Source organism: Colossoma macropomum, unplaced genomic scaffold, assembly GCF_904425465.1.
Source record: "Colossoma macropomum unplaced genomic scaffold, Colossoma_macropomum, whole genome shotgun sequence".
NCBI lineage: Eukaryota > Metazoa > Chordata > Actinopteri > Characiformes > Serrasalmidae > Colossoma > Colossoma macropomum.
The window spans coordinates 23,109,110-23,127,836 of NW_023494789.1; the positions used below are offsets into that span (position 1 = coordinate 23,109,110).

At 38.0% G+C, this 18,727-nt stretch overlaps 1 protein-coding gene across 1 annotated transcript; it reads right to left on the reverse strand.

Moving 5' to 3' along the window:
- Nucleotides 1–3,006: 3,006 nt before the first annotated feature.
- Nucleotides 3,007–18,274, reverse strand: LOC118808131. The gene is made up of 6 exons (XM_036570586.1): nucleotides 18,166–18,274; nucleotides 14,398–14,467; nucleotides 13,573–13,896; nucleotides 9,270–9,575; nucleotides 6,327–6,443; nucleotides 3,007–4,190 (listed from the first exon to the last, which is right to left on the reverse strand). The coding sequence occupies exons 2-6, from the start codon at nucleotides 14,462–14,464 to the stop codon at nucleotides 4,129–4,131; spliced, it is 876 nt and encodes a 291-aa protein (XP_036426479.1). The 5' UTR covers nucleotides 14,465–14,467; nucleotides 18,166–18,274; the 3' UTR covers nucleotides 3,007–4,128.
- Nucleotides 18,275–18,727: the final 453 nt, after the last annotated feature.

Consider the following 18,727-nt stretch of genomic DNA (forward strand, 5'->3'; position numbering starts at 1 on the left):
GATCAGGTGAGTTGATTTAAGCCTGCTTTAATTTCTCTACAAGATCAGTTTCTTGTTATATGGAAACAGAGCTGTAAAAGATACAGCTGAACTATGTTTGTGAAAGTTTTCACAAATCCAGTAATGTTTAAAACAATTGAATATATGTGGTTATTGGCAGTGTGCATATCTGAAATAGAGCCAAAACCTCCTAATTTCAGCCTTTTAGTGCAAAATCTTGTCAATAAATGACTGACAGACAAAAACACTGCTGTGGAACATTTCATAAATCATATAAGTTAAAGCTGCATTATATTCATTCATATTATGATATTATATACATCATAATATTTTTGTTAAACCTGAAAGAAGTCTCATTACTGAGTGAGGAGAATAAAAACAGGCTAAAATATGGTGAGTGTGTGCTGCTGCAAGTCATCCTGTAAAGCCTGAAATAATCATTTAAAACTCAGAGACATTGAGTTTTTCACACCATGTCGTACGTCTTTACGTATTAATGTCACACACAGACTTAAAAAGAAAGTCTGGCTCGATGTTTAGGTTTCAAATGATCTCAAAATCAACATTATACTGATGAAGATGTGATGACAATGGTAGATCATTCACTCACATCCTCAGATGGCCTGATGATTCATCCACTTGGGGAAGGGGGCGAAGCATAACTTATGCTGCAGAATGTTCTTCATGTTGCATGCAATTACACAATTCCATCAGAGAGGTCTCAAAATCCTCAAAACTTAGACTTTTTTTTTGAATGATTGACATATAAAAGCAGGGCTGTAAAACATTACACAAATCAGCCTAGTTAATCTAAATCTCTGGGTCAGACTTTCTGTTTCAGGGGGATAGAGCTGTATGGAGCAGTCAGATATACTGAGCTCCTCTTAAACAAATCAGTTTTCATAGATTTTGATGTCATCCCTGCTGAAAACAACAGTATGAATTCCATGCTGGTCTATGCTGGTTTCATCCTGGTCTGGTTTTGGTTTAGCTAATCACCCAGAATGGTCATACTGGCTGACCAGCATCCCAGCATCCAATAAAAATATATGTTGGTTCTTCTAGCAGGGATTTGTATCGATAGTAATCTTCCAAAGCAAAAACAGCGGCTGTATTTCACTTACATTCACTGGGTAAGGAACTTCAGAAGTTATATATTTCAGAAAATAAATCCCTGCTGGAGAATAACCTCATCTGAAGCAGGACTCACAGAATGCACTGTTATTTGCAGCTGTACTTTACTGCATTACAGTTACAGATCTATGAATCCCCAACAATAGATACATTTACTGTGTTTTCTTACCTTTTTCTGCTTCCCTTTCTTTTCTTTTCTTCTTCTTCTTTTTGCAAACCAGTCCTTTACTTACTGGACTGGAAGTCAATCCCCTAAAAGAATCGATTCCTTGAGTACATGCATTGGAGAGTTGACTCAAAGCTTTGAACTCAATTCCACACAGTGATGAGAAAGAGAGAGATTCTGCTGCCGGTGTTGGACTGACAGCTGTCAATCACAGCACTGTGTAAAAGTCAGAGACCCCCTTCATTTATTTAATTTCCAGTCCAAACAGCCATTAAGGACTAAAGGACTAAAAAAACACAGAAAACATAATTAACAGAAGATGACACAGAGTCCTCAACAGCTAAATATAATACCAGATGTTTCATTGTTTAGTGTGTTCACTGATGGAAAAATAGTGGAAAATCTGAAATAATAAGTTTTCTTTGTCTCACAGAACCCTACATGTATCCCTCCACCCAAAATCTTCTTAAAACTGCCATAGAATAATGTCTCAGACATCAGGCAGTGAATTCATAACCATTTCATGTAATAACTTTCTGTGAGGGAGCTTTTAGAGGTGGACGTCTGGTTCCTATCACCACCACTGTGAACAATTCTGACTCGATAAGTTTCTCTAGAACGGAGTGTTTCACACTAAACAACTAAACAAAAATAATAACATGATAAAGTTTGAGATGACCTCTTTCATACTTTACGCCGTTATGGTTATTGTTTTCACACTCGCTTCATAAGCAATTAATATATTCATACATTAACAAAGGTTCCAGCAAAAAAGCTGTTAAAGTCATCAATATATCTGACTATTCAGATTTTTTAAAAAAGGAGCAAATTTCATCCACTTGTTATTAAGGTACAACAGGGGGCAGCAAAGAACACATTTAGACACTAATGACCGTTCTGCCCTTTAAACCTCACCCTGCTGAAAAAAATTCATAGAAATCATTAAAAGGTTCTGCTGGTTCCTAATGATATTTAGTGTTTTCCTCATGGGTTGATATCACAGGATGAAGGATTCTGATGGTTTGACAGGAGTTTTGGACTGATTCCAGATGCCTCTGATGGTTTCTTAATGTGATCTAAAGGCCTCCTACAGGCAGTGTTGGGCTGTAACGGAATATAAGTATTGGGAAAACATATCCAGAATACATAACTTAAGTGTATGTATTCAGTCCAAGTTACATTTGTAAAGGCAGTTTTCAGATCACAGTTACTTTTTACAGTTTTAGGAGAATACTTTTAGAATACTTACTCACTAAATGTAAAAAATGTTCACCATCTTTAAAAGAAACACCATCCATGCTATTTAATAACCATTTTAGAATGAGCAAACAGCACATAGCAAACATGCTTGTTAGACGAACTCTAAAGAGTTAATTTACGTCTACAGAGTCAATGGACGGCTTCTTTACAAACTGAGTAGACTGATAAATCAATGTGCTGATCAGTTATTAATCTCAGTGTTACTGAACTCTGCTAAAGCCTGAGTAGACTGAAAAATCAGTGTGATAATCAGTTATTAATTGCAGAGTTACTGAGGGCTGATCAAACTAATAATCTCCTCAGTGTTGAATGTGTTTGCAGGTAATAAGTTTAATATGGGTGTTGTGTTGTCCTGACTGGGGGTTTCTGGAGCAGCAGTGGACTAAAGCAGACGATGAGATGTTAACAATTTTCAGAACTTCATTTAAATGATGGCAGATTTTTCATGAAACAGAATAATTACATAAAGAAAACTGACAAAGAAATTCTAAATGTATTCAGAATATCTTACTTTTCATGTCTTTAGGACAGTGTAGTCAGTATTCAGCCATCACCGTTAATCCCTTAATCCTAATGATCTTCATTCTTTTCTTTCCTTCATGTGTTTCTGCGTGATAACACAAAATTCTTTGGTGTGTCATCATTTTAATGACCGAATGTCAATATGCTGCGTATTATTCACTGGAACTTTCCTTCAGAGGTTTTAATTTCACTTTGGTTGAGAGCCTTCGCAAACACCACAACCTGAATCAACAGCACAGGAGGTCATAACCTCTCTTCACATCACATCAGATCTCATGTAAGACACACAGAGACTTATAACAGGCAAAACAAAGGGGTACATGTAGGAGTCTAAATAGTCCTAGGATGAGTTAAAGGTGTGAGTAGTGTGCTGTGAGTGGGCAGAGCCTCGGAAAATTCATCCAGCTGAATCCCCCTCCCTCACCCCTGCCCTCAGGAATTGGATTGGGTCTGGGAGCAGAAACTGGAGAGTCAGCTGCAGTAGTAGTTGCCACCCCAGGCAAGGCAACAAGAGGAGCCACCACTGGAGAGCAGCATTGACAAGGTATCTTGGTGAGCCTCCTTTGGCGTGGTAGCTCAGGGTGGCATGATGGGGGCAGGCGTCAACAGGCATGTGTGGTGCGGGGTGAGTGGATGGAGCCAGGGAGAGCCCAAGTGTAGTTTCCCCAGAGGGGGAGACGACATCATAGAAGTTCAGTCTTAGGAACTAGCAGTGTTTCATCCAGTTCCTACATTTCTCTCTCTCTCTTTCTCTTTCTCCTAGATCTGTAGTGTAGTGTTGATTGCCACAAATAATAATTTAAATGCACTTCAATGTACTTAGCAAAATAATGGAAGCTGGTCTATAATACAGACTATCATTTGGTTTATAACAGAAGCCAATGGGAATTTGCTTCAGCACCTGCACTGTGACTTCTATTATAAGTATGTTTAGTATCAACATAGAAATGCATAAATTATTATCCATGGAAATTAAGTGTATCCTACAGACGCAAAAGAGAGAAATTAAGCTGGAAAAATGTTGAAATTCTCCTTTAACGATGTCCTCAAGACTGTGGTGAATTTAACATCTTCGTTTCAGCTTCTCTGTTGTGCTCCAGTGTACTGCCTGCAGAGAAAAACAAACAAAAACACTTTGGTTAACATCAAGAACCCCTCTTAACATCATCATGGAGCAATAAAGAAATCTAAAGAACAGAAAGGTTGAGGATAAAACATACTGATATTAAATGGGACACAGCTTTTGCACGAGTCATAGTTTTTATTAACCAGCTGTTTTTGCCGTACACTGTACAAAAGGACAGTTTTTTGCCCCCAAGGAAAGCTAGCCCTGCCTTCACAATAAGAGTCTCTATCAGAATAACTCCTTGAAAAAAGGCTGAAAAATAATAGTATTTTTCAAACTACCATAAAAAAAACATTTCTCGAACACGCTAAAATATCATCTTGATAGTGAATACAGGAACAGAACCATCAGATGAAGCATGTGAGAATCTGTGCAGGCGAAGGCCTGTTTCAGTGGTACTCTGAACAGCTTAACAGGAGTCTGAAGAATACCTGCTTCATTAGCATCCGCATCAGCCTGAGCATTATCTTCTTAGGCGCATACAGGAAAACACCATAAAGAAAAGAATACTTAGTTTCATTTTCATTTTCAGGAGAATTTTACATGTCTGTGAATCACCATTAAAATGCACTTTGGTGTTAAATGTGAATCAGGTCATTGAAACTTTCCAGTGGAAGCAGACATGTTTTCACTTTCAGTCCCATCTACAAAGCTGGAAAGTCCAGACGGAAAGAGGTTGGACCTTGATCAGCGGAAGGGAAGAGAGTTGACAAAGGACAGACAATGGCAGTGTCATTTGGCATGCCTCCTTCATGTCACACGCACACAGTTGTAAGCAGTTTATGCACCCTGGTCAAATTCCATGTTGTTGCTGATGTTGTAAGTGAAAAGAAGCAGAAGCACAAAGAAGCATAACACATTCTCTACAGAGAACTTAGGCATGGCATTTTTATGCACATTTTAGTGTATTTATTTGCTGAGTTAAATGTATATATATTTAAAAAATTAAAATGTACCATAACATTTGCACAGGGCACTTTGTTTCATTTTTCCAATAATGTTAAATTCAGCAAATAAACAGTAATTGAGCATTAAAATGTGCAGAAGTGTGTTCTCTGTAGAGGATGTGTGGGGCATGCACTTGTCCCCTGGGCCCTGATGATGGCTGTGAGAGCTGGCGGGAAGGCAGGGCCCAAACACTGAGCCCAGATAAAACTCAAAGGTGCACTAGTCCCCAGCGTTGCAGCAGCCATTTTAACTTTACTTTCCACTCCAAACATAACAAAAGCACTGCTGTGTTTGATCCAGTCTCACCAGCACAACACACACTAACACACCACTGCGATGTCAGTGTCACTGCAGTGCTGAGAATGACCCACTACCCAAATAATACCAGCTTTGTGGGGGTCTTGTGTGGGACCTGACCATTGAAGAACAGGGTAACATAGTATGCAGAGAAACAGATGGACTACAGTCTGTAACTGTAGAACTACAAAATGAAACTATATGGTCAGTGGAGCTGATAAAATGAACAATGAGTATTCATACAAGGAGGTGGTTTTAGTGAAGAGGCCAGTTAGTGTGAGAAACATACTTAGAATAGGTTCAGTAGAAGGGCTCCTGACTTCTGTCTTTAAAATAAGTGCACAAAACTGGTGTAAAATTACAGCCCAACTACTAAAATTAAAAATCAGTACGGAAGTCTGACCAATATGGACATTAGCAGCAAGATGATACTGAGACAAAATTCCAATAATCAATAATATTGGCTAAAAATAATTTAATGTAGTCAAATATTAAACAGACTGCAGCAGGTGTAGTTAAACAGTGTTTTTCTTGCTGATAAACTGCTTCAACTTAAAACCCAAACTGAATTCACAGTTTTTTCAAGATATAACAACCAATTATAATGTTTGTGTGCTTTTATGTACCAAAACAGACCATTTTCCAGCATCTCTTTATCCCTTAGATTTAAACAGGCTGTTTTTGTTACTGTGGCTTGAAGACTGATATATGTAAATCAGTGTGTGTGGGCGGGGCTAAACTGCTGTAGGCTGAATAGGTGGATATATAAAGGTGTTGATTTTTAGTGACATCAAAGAAACAATTAATTAATTATAATTATTATAATAAAAGATTGTGTGACAGTCATTCTTTCTGGGTGCTGCTGATACTTACGCTGAACGTGTCTTCTGTGGCACAGGAAGGCTGTTATAAGTCCCAGGATGATGAGGCCAATGACTAACACACTAATAGTAACAGTTCCTAGCTCAGAGCCTGAATGACTTTGAGAAGCTGAAAAAAAATAAAAATAAATAAAAGCCAATTTAATTCTGAGTCAGCATTAAAGAGTGATCTTCTTTAGACACTGTGCAAAAACTTCAATCAATAATGTGTCTTCAGCAACAATTTTAGGTGGAGTGGAATACAAACATGAGTGTTTGGTATTTAAAGCTGCCAAAAAATCAAGTTAACCCAACATTCCCCCTCATCATAAACACAGTCAACAAACCAGAACTTGTTTAGAGGCTGTTAGTAATGTGAGCTTGTAATTAGTATTGCGCAAACAGCATGACCAAATCATGACACACTCACCTCAAACTGTGTCGAATTGTTAAAGCGGCACTCCAGCCAAAATTAAAAATCCTTCATTGGTTACGAATATCAGTGTTATTAGAGTTATAGTAAAACAAAACTATTACTAAAATGAAAACTATCAGAGAAAAATGTGCTCATTCACTGCTATAAAAATAAAAACATCAGTTTTTTAAAACATGAAAACTAAATCAAAACTGTTCACTGAAAAAACGAACTAAAATGAAAGTGCATGTAAACATGTTTATTAGATTACTGACAAAATCCGATTTTCTGCTTTTATCAGATTATTGAGTGTATGTAAACACACTCAATGAGAGAGATGTGTATTATGCACTGTTTTACACGCTGCCTTGCTCTTTTATGCAGCCTTCAGGCAGAAGCCGGATGAAGCATGTATGAAGAGAAATCCCACAACAGGATTAACAGCATAAAGTAATACGTTCACTAAATCATATATATAAACAATATAAAATGATAACAGTAAAACAGTTAAAAGGAATGAAGTCATTCTAAAGATCACGTGAACAACACATAGATTCTAGTAGCTCACAGAGATGGCGGAGCCTAATGACCATGACTAACCTGTTATTTCAGCAGAGAATAATGTATTTGAGAACAGACTGTGATATTGGATGTTGGTTCGCCTTGACGGAACTGTATGGGTGGGAGTGGGCCAAAACTTTTTGGTTGCGGGCGGGAGCGGGACAAATAATTTCAACGGGAGCAGGACTGAAAATAGTTCAGCGCAGACCTCTAGCATAAACAATAAGCAGCCTTTTTTAAGTTTGATTTTGCTAACAGCACCACGTTTGCTAGTTAACTGTAAGAATTTTTGCCTGTACATATCAAAACAATAGCTTGCCAGCACAGCTGGGGTCTGATCAGTGCAGCACTTGGTAAGTTTTTCATCGTTTTGTTATGTTATCTATGTTTAACAAGCAATCACTTTGGCTAATTTTAGCTAGCCAGTTAGCTATCACTAGCTGCTACTGAAGCGCAGCTCAGTGCAGCCTTCAGAAAGTGCAGCAGTGTGAAGCCCCAAGAAAATAAACTCACTCTTTACAGGGTACAAGGAAATTAAGATTCACAACACAGTAAAACACCAACACAACCATAAGACCTCACAAACAGACACGCAAATACAAGGACTATGTATACACAAGACCTGGGGGGTAAGCTAAGCTAACTCAATAAGCCAGGCTTATTTCAATAAGCTCGGCTAATCCCCATCAATTTGGGTTCCACAACAGAAGCTAATTTTAAGCCCTGCTCAGTTATAATGATAACTTATGGTTTTGGACAAACTTCCTCCGTTGAGGCTTAGCGTAGCCTGATCAGATCCACTGGACAAGCCTTGTGACGTCATAGGCTCACCGGGTTAAAACAATATTCTAAAACAACATTACACCTCTATACACTGCTGCACACAGAGTGTACTATATTAGTACTAATATTTTATTATGAACATACTGAGCAGCCTAATAGGAAATTAGGGATATATTAACTTTTTTTAATTAGCTTACAATTAAAAAACAAATACAAATGAGTATATGCTAATAAATGAATATGGAGAAGATATAAAAAGTCTTTAACTGCATAAAGGTGATTTAAATCAGAGGTTTATTCGGTGTAAAGATATTACAGACCCCTGAAATATTAGTTACTATTGACTGCATAAATGTAACTGTAATGCTTGTGTGTGTATTTTCTGGCCTACTGTGAGGAGTTAGCACAGTTTTTTTGTGTACACTCAAAACCTGAACTTGATCACGTAATTAGATTTAACCAAATGCAGCAGATCATATGCATGGTGGAGCTTTGAGGGGCACATATTTTAAAACAATTGCATTTTTATTAACAAGAGGAAAACATAAAGAAAAAACCATTTTTGTTTGTGACTTTGTTCAGCCTGTTATGCAAAAAAGGAGCTTATTAAAATGACTCTGATTTATTCTTTCCCAATTTTTTCTTAATTTCCAGCTCCAACTTTCTCATTTTCAGTAACATTTTAATTTCTCTTAAGCAGAATTTTTTTCATGTGAACATCTGCTTCCTCTTGCTGGTCCTGGATGGATTATCAGAGGATATTTAGAGCTGCTGAACATTACAGGTTCTCTGTGGAATATCTTCACAATCATGCAGTTTTTTGATAATTACATCATTTACGAATGTGAGTGTGTTTCTCCAGGAGGATCAGGAGAGTCAGGACATTCCCACTATTGGAAGATTTTTCCTTTTTACTGGGGAGCATTATCTCTGAAGATGTCTGTATGATGTTTCTGAAACAATGGGGCGCCTCCATTTCCGATCCAGTGCTGCTCCTTTTCTGGAGTCAGACCCACTACAGAAGCCCCCCCATCCTACCAGAGGTGTAACATGTATATGTAATATAGTCCCAATACCTACATTTAAAGCCTGTGGGCAGAGCCTGAAGAGGTAAAAACAAATCAACTCACACCACCATTTCATTTTCAAACCTCACGTAACAATTCCTGCTAGACCTTCCTGAAAGAAATAAGTTACCTGTAAACTTCAGATGGGACGTGGTCTCTCCTTCTTGGATGAATTTGCTGTTGAGAACGACACACCTGAAGGGCGCCCAGCTTGAGTCGATGCTGGTGAAGGTCAGATTGCTGGACAGATGTACCAGTTTGTCCTCTCTCTCTGTGATCTTCAGTGTGGCGCTCTTTGTCCAGTTGGTGTTGGTGCTGTCAAACCAGTGAATGGCTCCTGCTGGATAGCCACCACTAGCGTTGCAGTAAAGGTCAGCAGGGCCGCCCTCTTCAATCTTTTCTGGCCATGTGCTGATGAACGGTGGGTTGTACTTGGCTAAACAGAGGAAATACATGCAGTTTTAAGCGAGTTCTGTTAAAAGACTGTGTAGCCCTTGAATTGGTATTAAATAGTGGTTCTCAGTCACGGTCCTGCATGTGGTTTTGTTCTTCCTGCTCTTATACACCCAGTTCTCCTCAAGAACTGCTTAATTTAATCTTTACTTGCAGGAATGTTGAAGGAAGGGGAGCGTTAGTCTAGGACCAGGATTGAGAACCACTGTCATAGAACTTTTACATTATTACATTTAATGTAGAAATCTGTTCACCCTCATATGTTTTTTAAAATAAGATAATGCTCCTCGTATGATGTTAGCACCAAGCTAACAGGGTTAGCTCAGCGTTGTGTGGGAATTTGATGTCAGTTCTAGTTTAAATAAAGACATTTCAAGCTCGTAACATGTAAGTAATACATTCTTTACTTTGAACATCTTGAGTTTGAAGTTTGTCTTTTATTGTTGGTGTGTTAGCCAGTTAACTTTCTGCTAACTTACTCAGCCTACTGTAGCGATGGCAGAATATGTCCAGTTACAGAAAATATAAAGGGTATGGGCAGGTGGATCGATCCAAATATCGATAGTATCGATACCCACGTTGGTATTGTAATCAGATCGATACCAAATTTTGCAGTATCACACACCACTGATAAAGGGTAAACCAGTTAAAAAGTGTCACAGCGATGTTCAACTAGCAATTCATTTTATGTCCATAAAATCCAACCAGATTTTAAGGATTTTATGGATTTTAACAATAACAGCTTTTCAGGTGGTGATTATGAAGCCAAATTTGCCAAAACATTAAATAACAACACATCCGTTTCCCAACCAGAACTTTCAGGCACTGTGGATATGTTACTTGTAGAGCTGGTCCAAAAATATGAAAAATTGAGTATTCGTTCATTATGTTAGTGTTTATTTCCTTATTTAGAAGTTTAGAAGTATTTGGAAGTTTCCTCAACAGAATTCTCAATCACACTTGTGGATTAATGACAGTTTTCAGAGTTAGCAGTTTATTTATTACTGTTTTAAATAATATATTCTATCATAAAACCTGGAAAAAATGGCAGTAACTTAAAGCAACACTATGTAGGATATGGAGATTTAGAGACCTTATTGGTGGAAATATGTAACTGCACACAACGTGTGGAAGAACTTTTTGTAACGTTGGTTGTGCTTCAGACCCACTCAAGCGGATGAATCTGACTTTTGCGAGTGCTGAAAGAAAATTCGAAGAGAACTCAGTCTAAACTTGGTGAAAGACACATCTTCGGAGGAAGTGAGTGAATTATCTACTATTGTCATCACATCTGCATTAGTATCATTTTGATTTTGACATCTATGATTTGAGACCTAAACATCGAGCCAGACCTTCTTTTTGCGTCTGTGCGCATGACGTTAGTACATAAAAACTCCTGCCTAATCCGTCCTGGGACCTCTGACTTGTAAATGATGATTTCAGGCAACTTGCAGCGGCGCACGCTCAGCATATTTTACTGTGGTCTTTTCTCCATACTCTGTAATACTACATAGTGCTGCTTTAACTGTGGACGTGATTTTAGGCTATAAAAGTCACATCATACCCAGGTAACATTAGCTAAAGTCTGAGCTCAGCCACGCCCCTACGATTTTCCCTTCTTTTCTTCCAAAGAATCAAGTAAGATAAAAATAGTAAAAGATATTAAAAGATTTAAATATATTAAAAAACATTTGTTTGGCTGTAGTTTTGACTGTCCTTGCGAAGAAGCTGAGCATCCTCAGTTACTTGTTTAGCGACTACAGAGTTAGTTAGCAGGCTAACTAATCAGTTTAGCTCGTCCCTATAAGATATGAATAGCTGTAATTCCATATGAATTTAGTAATTCAAATAACTCACTTAATCATCAATTAATATGCTTGACTATTGAAGTTATTTCACTCACAACAGATCTGAACCTCTAGCCCTGTGTTAGCAATAGCATATCACTGTTGTCGGAAGAAAACCTTGTATCTCCAAAATGGTAACTGTACAGGAGAACGAAAAAACATCTTTTACTTTTAATGAAAGTCAATACAAACAGACCATTTGGCCATTTCTTTTAGTCCATTCATCATGAAATTTACACACAATGTAAAGGCAACATTATTTTCGAATTATGTCAAAAACTAAAACAACAACAAAAATGGAGATATAAGGTTTTCTTTAGACAACAGCGATATGTAGTTGTCTCCATTCAGCTTAAGAGGAAAACATGTCACTAAACAGAGAATTTAAAAGATTTACATCTTGAGCTTCTGTATCAGTGCTGCTGTCTAGGTGAGCAGAAATCCAGTACGACTCATTTGTCTGAAGTAACATTACAACATCTGTCTCTCAGCATCTTTAAGGCCTCCAGAGTAAAACGGGACACATAAAAGGTATAAAACTGTTTTTCACAAATCAAAAACTGCAATATTTTGATTAAAAACAAACGTATTAACTTGTTTGAACTCAATAAGAAGTATTCAAAGACTGTAAAATGCTATTCAGGCCAGTCCTAGTTATTTATCATGTAGGACTAATGTAATTTTTGCCATACCAACATTTTTCCCCCGAACGTTGGCAGATTTACAAGGTGTCAAAATGCCCCAAACGAACCAGCAGGCTTTGTCCAGTGTGGTAGTTTAGAGGCGTTTGTGTATCTGGCGTTGGTGTATAACAGTCTTGAAGTTTAATAGCAGACTAAAGCCCCACTGGAGCTGGATTAGTTTATCTGGGGAGATGCTGTAATTTGAGTGAACGCCAACAGAATCTGTGATTCTGTGATTATAATCCAGTATGAATCTGCCATGTCTGTAGGTTTTACAGGCCTGTTAACTAATAATTTGGGAGCAACATTAGCTCTCACAGTAATAGCAGTCCTGTTCAAACTGACATCAGAGTCATGTAATGAAACCAGGTATAAAAATGTAAAACAGTGCTTTCATTTTTTAAAATTTTCTGCAACCTGAAGATGAGGCTAACTGCTGAAGTGAGGCTTTTAAATCCTTCATGACAAGGCTACTGAAATCCACAGCATTTTTGGTGATGGTGCTTCCAACTGGGCTATTTGGGGTAATTTTGGGAAATCACACAGATCTTTCATCCTGTACAATTCAGTCAAATCACGTACAGATTACAACCTCCTCTGGTAAAACTAATGCAGCTCATACATGACTTTCATGCTTCACTTCAAGAAGCATTAGGTCGCTTGTAGCCTGTACGCAGCATTATTTGTATTTTGCCTACTACTACTTGCTAATTTATCTTAAGACATCTGTAATGTTTATGTCCACTTTGCATGAAATAAAAATATAAAAGACAGAGATTGGAGCAGATACTCGATTTACACACTGCCTTCACTAAAGAAAAGACACAAATTTAACACACTGTTAGCTAAGCCCTCCAAAGCGAACAATCAGAGAGCTCCATATCCTCATATACGCTCAAATAAATAAGCTTATTTACAGATTCATCAGAAACACACTCCAGATGTAAATAAAATATATTTCACTTTTATGATATGATGATATTTGCTGTTCTATTTTGTGGCCAAAAATAAATGTGTCAGTGTTTGAGTGTCGTTTGAGCTAAACTTATCTATTTTGATAAACATATTTATATGTATTTTGGTTGGAAAGCTTGTCCAGTTCAGACAATTTAGAGTTAAAATTAAAGTAAATTAATTATGTTTGCATTGATTGACCAGATGCTTGTGGCAAATGTTACAGTTCGTCCCTCTGGCGAGGGTTAACTGTTTGTTTGTCTGCTAATGCAGATGATCAGAAGAAATCAGTAAAAAATAAATTTTATAAGAGTTGTAGAGACTGCTTAAACTGTATAACACATTACGTTATTTGTATAAATGATTCATCTTCCTCAAATATTTTTCAAATGATCTAACAAAAAACAGCAAGATTTATATGATGACGCATTTTTCACTTATTGTATCATCCTGAGCACTCGTTCATAAAAAGATGTTAAACATGACCGACTCTCACCTGTAACGCTGATCCTGAATGTTCCGTCTTCTATTATGCCACGATTGTTTACAACAGTGTAATCATACAGACCTTCATCAGAGACAGCAGTGCTACTGAGCAGTAAAGATGGATCATTTTTAGAAAGAAGTTTAAATCGATTATCTCCGTCTACTGTATTATTCTTAAACCAGAACAGTGGTTCTGTCTCTCCTCTCTTAGTTACAGCCCCTGCAGAAATAATAATTTTCTGATCTGCTCCAAAGTTCCTCTTGAAAGAGCAGGAGATGTTTGTGGTCTGCCCAACAACTCCAACTGCAGGCTGGCATTCCATACTGATCAGCACTGTTTAAACACATTAAACAAAAGCACAAACATGGTTAAATGTGCCATGACAACAAAATCAAGAACAATGAACCTCTCATGAAGAGTTATCATCATAACGAATTATGTTCTGGACATCAGCATGGACACTGAGGGCCAGATGGGCGTTAGGCGCCAGTTTTTTAGGCTCAAATGGATTCATTCAGCCAGTCTGATGTTTCAGACATTGTTTTATGATAGTTTTAAAAAGATTTTGACCTAAAATGTATTTTTAAATCCATTCATGGTGGAGGGATACATGCCCAGCATTTTGAGGCAAAATAATCCCCAAAGATTATTTGAGATTCTCTCACACACTGAATTATACATAGATTTTGAAACGTTCTGAAATTCTATTTAATCTCAGATGCAGTGTGAGTGTATTTTGTGCTGTGCCATCTAATGTTTGTACATCTGACCCTGTAAGAGCTCATTTCAGTGAGCTTTAGCAATCAGAGTAAATACTGGGATCTTCTGACTCACCACTCTGCTGAGTGTTTCCCAGAAAGAAAGACATCAGAATGATCAGCAGAACAGCCTCCACAGCCATGATCTGAAGAGAAGAGACAGAAATAACAATAATAGGCATTTTAATACTTTAGTGTGACCACCGTTCATCAGAAACTACACCACAAACCACAGAAAAGCACCGCAGATCTTGGAGGATCTTCAGTAGAAGGTGATGGGAAGTGATGTGGAGACATAATACAGAGAAATTCACTTAAAAGAAAACAAATTTAGTGTCTCCATCAGATCAAAACATAGGTCCAGCTGTTCTTTACATTCATGATGAACAGAAACAGTCCAGAATTACTTGGTAGTAAATCTCATTATCTTGACTTGTATCACAAATTTAGCTTACTTTCTCCTCCTGCTTTTCCTGAAAAATTACCATAGCTGATATATGAGGTTTGGTTCCAACAGGCAAGCTTTATTTCTAACATGACATAGGACAAGTCACTAATGTTATGTTTCATAATTACTGTACATTTTCATTAACATCATAACTGTAGTTTGGACAAACTGGTTCCTAAAAATTCTCATAATTCCTGAAGGTTAATAAAAATTGCTCTGACTGGACTGTTTTCTGTGCTTAGTCTTATATATATGTTTACAGACATGAAAAACAGTCTGTGATAATACCTGCTCTGACAATTTTAACATCTAAACATATCATTTTCTCTGTGATGATTGCACCAACCTCAGCAGTCAGTCTTGACTCCAAATGGGTCGGTCTTAGCTCCGAATGGTCCAGTCTTTGCTCCAAATAGGTTGTCTCAGCTTTGAATGGGTCTGTCTTAACTGCAAATGGGTCGGTCTTTCCCCTCACGACAATTTGTGTTGAAATTAAACTCTGTGCTTATGTCAATGCTATGAAATGTTTATGCAATGGAAACAATGAAATTTTGGCCCAAATGTGGCCCACAACTGCAGTTCTGTTATGGTTCACATTTGGCCTTGATGTATGCCGTTGACTCAGGGTGAGCCTCAACTCAGCCACAGGTCCACCAAATATGGGCCAAATCCAGGCCAAATAAATTTACCATATGCTCACATTACTGGGCCATGTCTGGGCTAAATCTGGGTAAACTCAGCTTCACCTTAAATGGGCCAGATGTGTGACAGAGCAGGGCCATACCGTACACTTACCCTGCATCGGCCATGTTATGGGCTAGACAAAATTACCATGTTATGGGCTGTATGTCAGGCACCCCAGCCAGCATTTCAATGTTTATTTATGGTTGAGTCAATGTTGTGAATCAAGGTTAAATCACCTTTTAATTTTGGTTCGTTTTTCAAAAGTGAATTAACATAAGTGGACACAGCTGAACAATCAACAGTCTACTGTAGTTTTAAGAACATGATGCACATTATCATGTATTAAGCCAGTATGTACTGTATTACTTTGTAAAACTCACCGATTCTTAAAGCTCACCTGTATGCATACATGAATTTCAATGACAACACAAGAAATCATTTGGAAACAACAACTTTAATTGTCTTACAAAAAAATATAGAACTTACACGGACAAAATGAGTGGAATAGCAAGTATATAGGTAATAGTTACCATATACCAATAAACAGTTAAAGAAAAATACAAAATAAAAGTTGAGTGTGTGGTACACCATTGTGCTTGATTATATGCATACACTCATAGGCCACTTTATGTACAGCTACACTGTATTTAAACTCACTGTCCATTTTATCAGCTCCACTTATCATTCAGGAAAACTTTGTACTTCTACAGTTACAGACTGTAGTCCTTCTGTTTCTCAGCATACTTTCTTACCCTGTTCTTCAATGGTCAGGACCCCCACAGAGCAGGTTTGGATAGTGGTGATGTCAGTGATGGTGACATGGTAATTTGTGTGGTGTTGCACAGAGTAACACCGTAGTGTTACTTGAGTCTTTAAACGCTTAAGTGTTTTTGCTGGACTGAGAATAAATTTCCAGCCAACAGTGTCCTATAGGCACGGATGAAGGACTAGAAAATATCTAAAAAACTGGGCAGCAACAGATGAGCTTACATCTCTAACTTTACCTCTAAAAAGACTAACAAGGTAGGTATGTAATTGGGCACTGCTGTGTCTGATCCAGTTGTACCAATACAACCCTCAATAACATACCACTACCATGTCAATATCACTGCAGTGCTGAGAAGGAAGCCACTTCCAAAATGATACCTATCCTGTGGTCCTGATCACTGTTGAAGGAGTAAACAAATTATGCAGAGAAACAGATAACAGACTACAATCTCTAATACGTTGTCTGCAGACACGTGATTCTGATCACACGTAAAATCCCGAAGGAGGGCAGGAGGTGAAAAGCAGAATGGATAAGATGCAGGCCAGCCCACACTGTGCTAGTTTATACGATATTACAAGAGACCATATGTTAAACATGATCCTTTTGTTATGAAGTGAGCGACTTTTAAACTGAACTGAAAATCTTGCCTTTATCGAGGCAGTAGATAAGCAACTACCTCCTCCAAACATCCTTCTACTTAAGAAAGCAAATGAAAGCATTCAAAACCCTTGAGGCATACAAACTTTTTGTTAGTGGTTGGGTCCACAACTCCAGTACCAAGGTGCTTCAAAATGACTGTCATTTGGTCTTCTTTTATTGTCCTGTGGATTACCCAAGCAACAAACATTCAATGCCGCAGAACTTCGCGACATTAATGTCTGGCCCACACAACACATGCCACAACCCAAGTGTAGCCCTGCTCATGACATTTGGCCCACATTCGGCCCACACAACACTTGCCAGTGCCTAACTGAACCATATGTGCCGAAAGTGGTACAGATTAGACCCAAATGTGCCTGCTATCTGGGATAAAATGTCGGTCCATAACTTCATTAAACTCAGCACAGAACAGCACACAGAAAAGGGAAAGACACCATTCTCAGGCCAGGCTGGCTCTCACTGTCAGCCTGGATCTTCTAAAAATGTAATATATATTAATATAAGCGAATATCGGCCTCTCTGACATTCATTGGTCCAAGAAACAGACAGCTCAGACCTCCATCTATAAATTAACTGATTGTACTTCATTTTTATCTGAAAAAGCAAATCTGCACAGATCAGCTTTGGGTTCAGTCGACATAAAAGAGCAAAGCACTGGTAGAATGAATCATTTCAATATTCACACAAATGCACATCCACTTTCAGACATTTAACATGAAATCTTAATGGGAAAGAATTACATTAGGCTGTGGATCAAACTCGGATCTAAACCATTCACTACTCTACATTTTAGATGATTTAAAAATCAAATGGACATCGTGATCTGTTCCCGCGTTTATGGAGCCCCGGAGAGGACGGAGGTAAAAAAATTATTAATTCGCGCGAACGTTTTGCAGTTCGTACGCACGTTTTCTTTTATTTGTGGTCACGATTTCTTAAATCGTTCCCTCGTTTTCTTTTAAACGTGCGCACGTTTTCTTTACTTCGTGGGTACGTTTTTTTCTTCGTGATCACAATTTTCTCATTCGTTCTCTCGTTTCATTTTTAACTGAACGCACGTTGTTTACTTTTTTAATTCGTGCACAAAATCAGTGTAGTACAGGTCGTGTTCGTGTGCAGAAGTGAATGGGTTGCATCTGGAGGTTTCCCACCCTGCAGTAATACTATAAACTCATAAAGCAGGACTCTCAGAATGCGCCCTTATCCGCAGCTGTACTTTACTGCATTACAGAGTGACAGAACTCTGAGTCCCCATCAGCAGATAACTTTACTGCTTTTCTTACCTTTTTCTGCTTCCTTTTCCTCCTCTTTCTCTTCTTTTCGTGGTTTTTCTTGCGGTTCTTCTGGCGAACCAGTTGCTGGGTCTATTTCCGCTGCTTACTGGACCGTAAGGCTGGGAGTCGATCACAGAAAAGAATCGATTCCTCGATTCCATGCATTCGGGAATACGGTCTTGTCAGCCACCATGGGGAGTCGACTCGAAGCTTTGTGCGTCCGAATCGGAGGGCGGTTGTCTTTTTATTTTTTAAAAAACATACACGCTTCAACAGTTTTTTTTTTTATTATTTTTATTTTAAAGAGGGCTGGATTATTTCAAAATAATGTTGGCCTTTTACCTCAGAATTTACAAAACAGCCATTAAAACCATAAGATATTCCATACATACATACATGGGTATATTTAGCTCTGTGATTTTCCAAAAAAATGTTTCCACAATAAACAATACTTTTCATCAATGTTATGAACAGTAACTGAGACACTGAGGTTACCAGAACATTTTCACATACTGAACATGCCAAAATAAGCGAATAACTGTCAGTATGGGCAGCTGCTACAGAAGCTGTG

Excerpts from the sequence above, each read along its gene's own strand:
- LOC118808131 (XM_036570586.1), bottom strand. The coding sequence starts at position 14,464 with ATGGCTGTGGAGGCTGTTCTGCTGATCATTCTGATGTCTTTCTTTCTG. Across the intron at positions 13,897-14,397 it reads GGGAAACACTCAGCAGAGTG|TGCTGATCAGTATGGAATGC; the intron begins GTGAGTCAGAAG and ends GTGTTTAAACAG. Across the intron at positions 4,191-6,326 it reads CCACAGAAGACACGTTCAGC|GCAGTACACTGGAGCACAAC; the intron begins GTAAGTATCAGC and ends TTTTCTCTGCAG.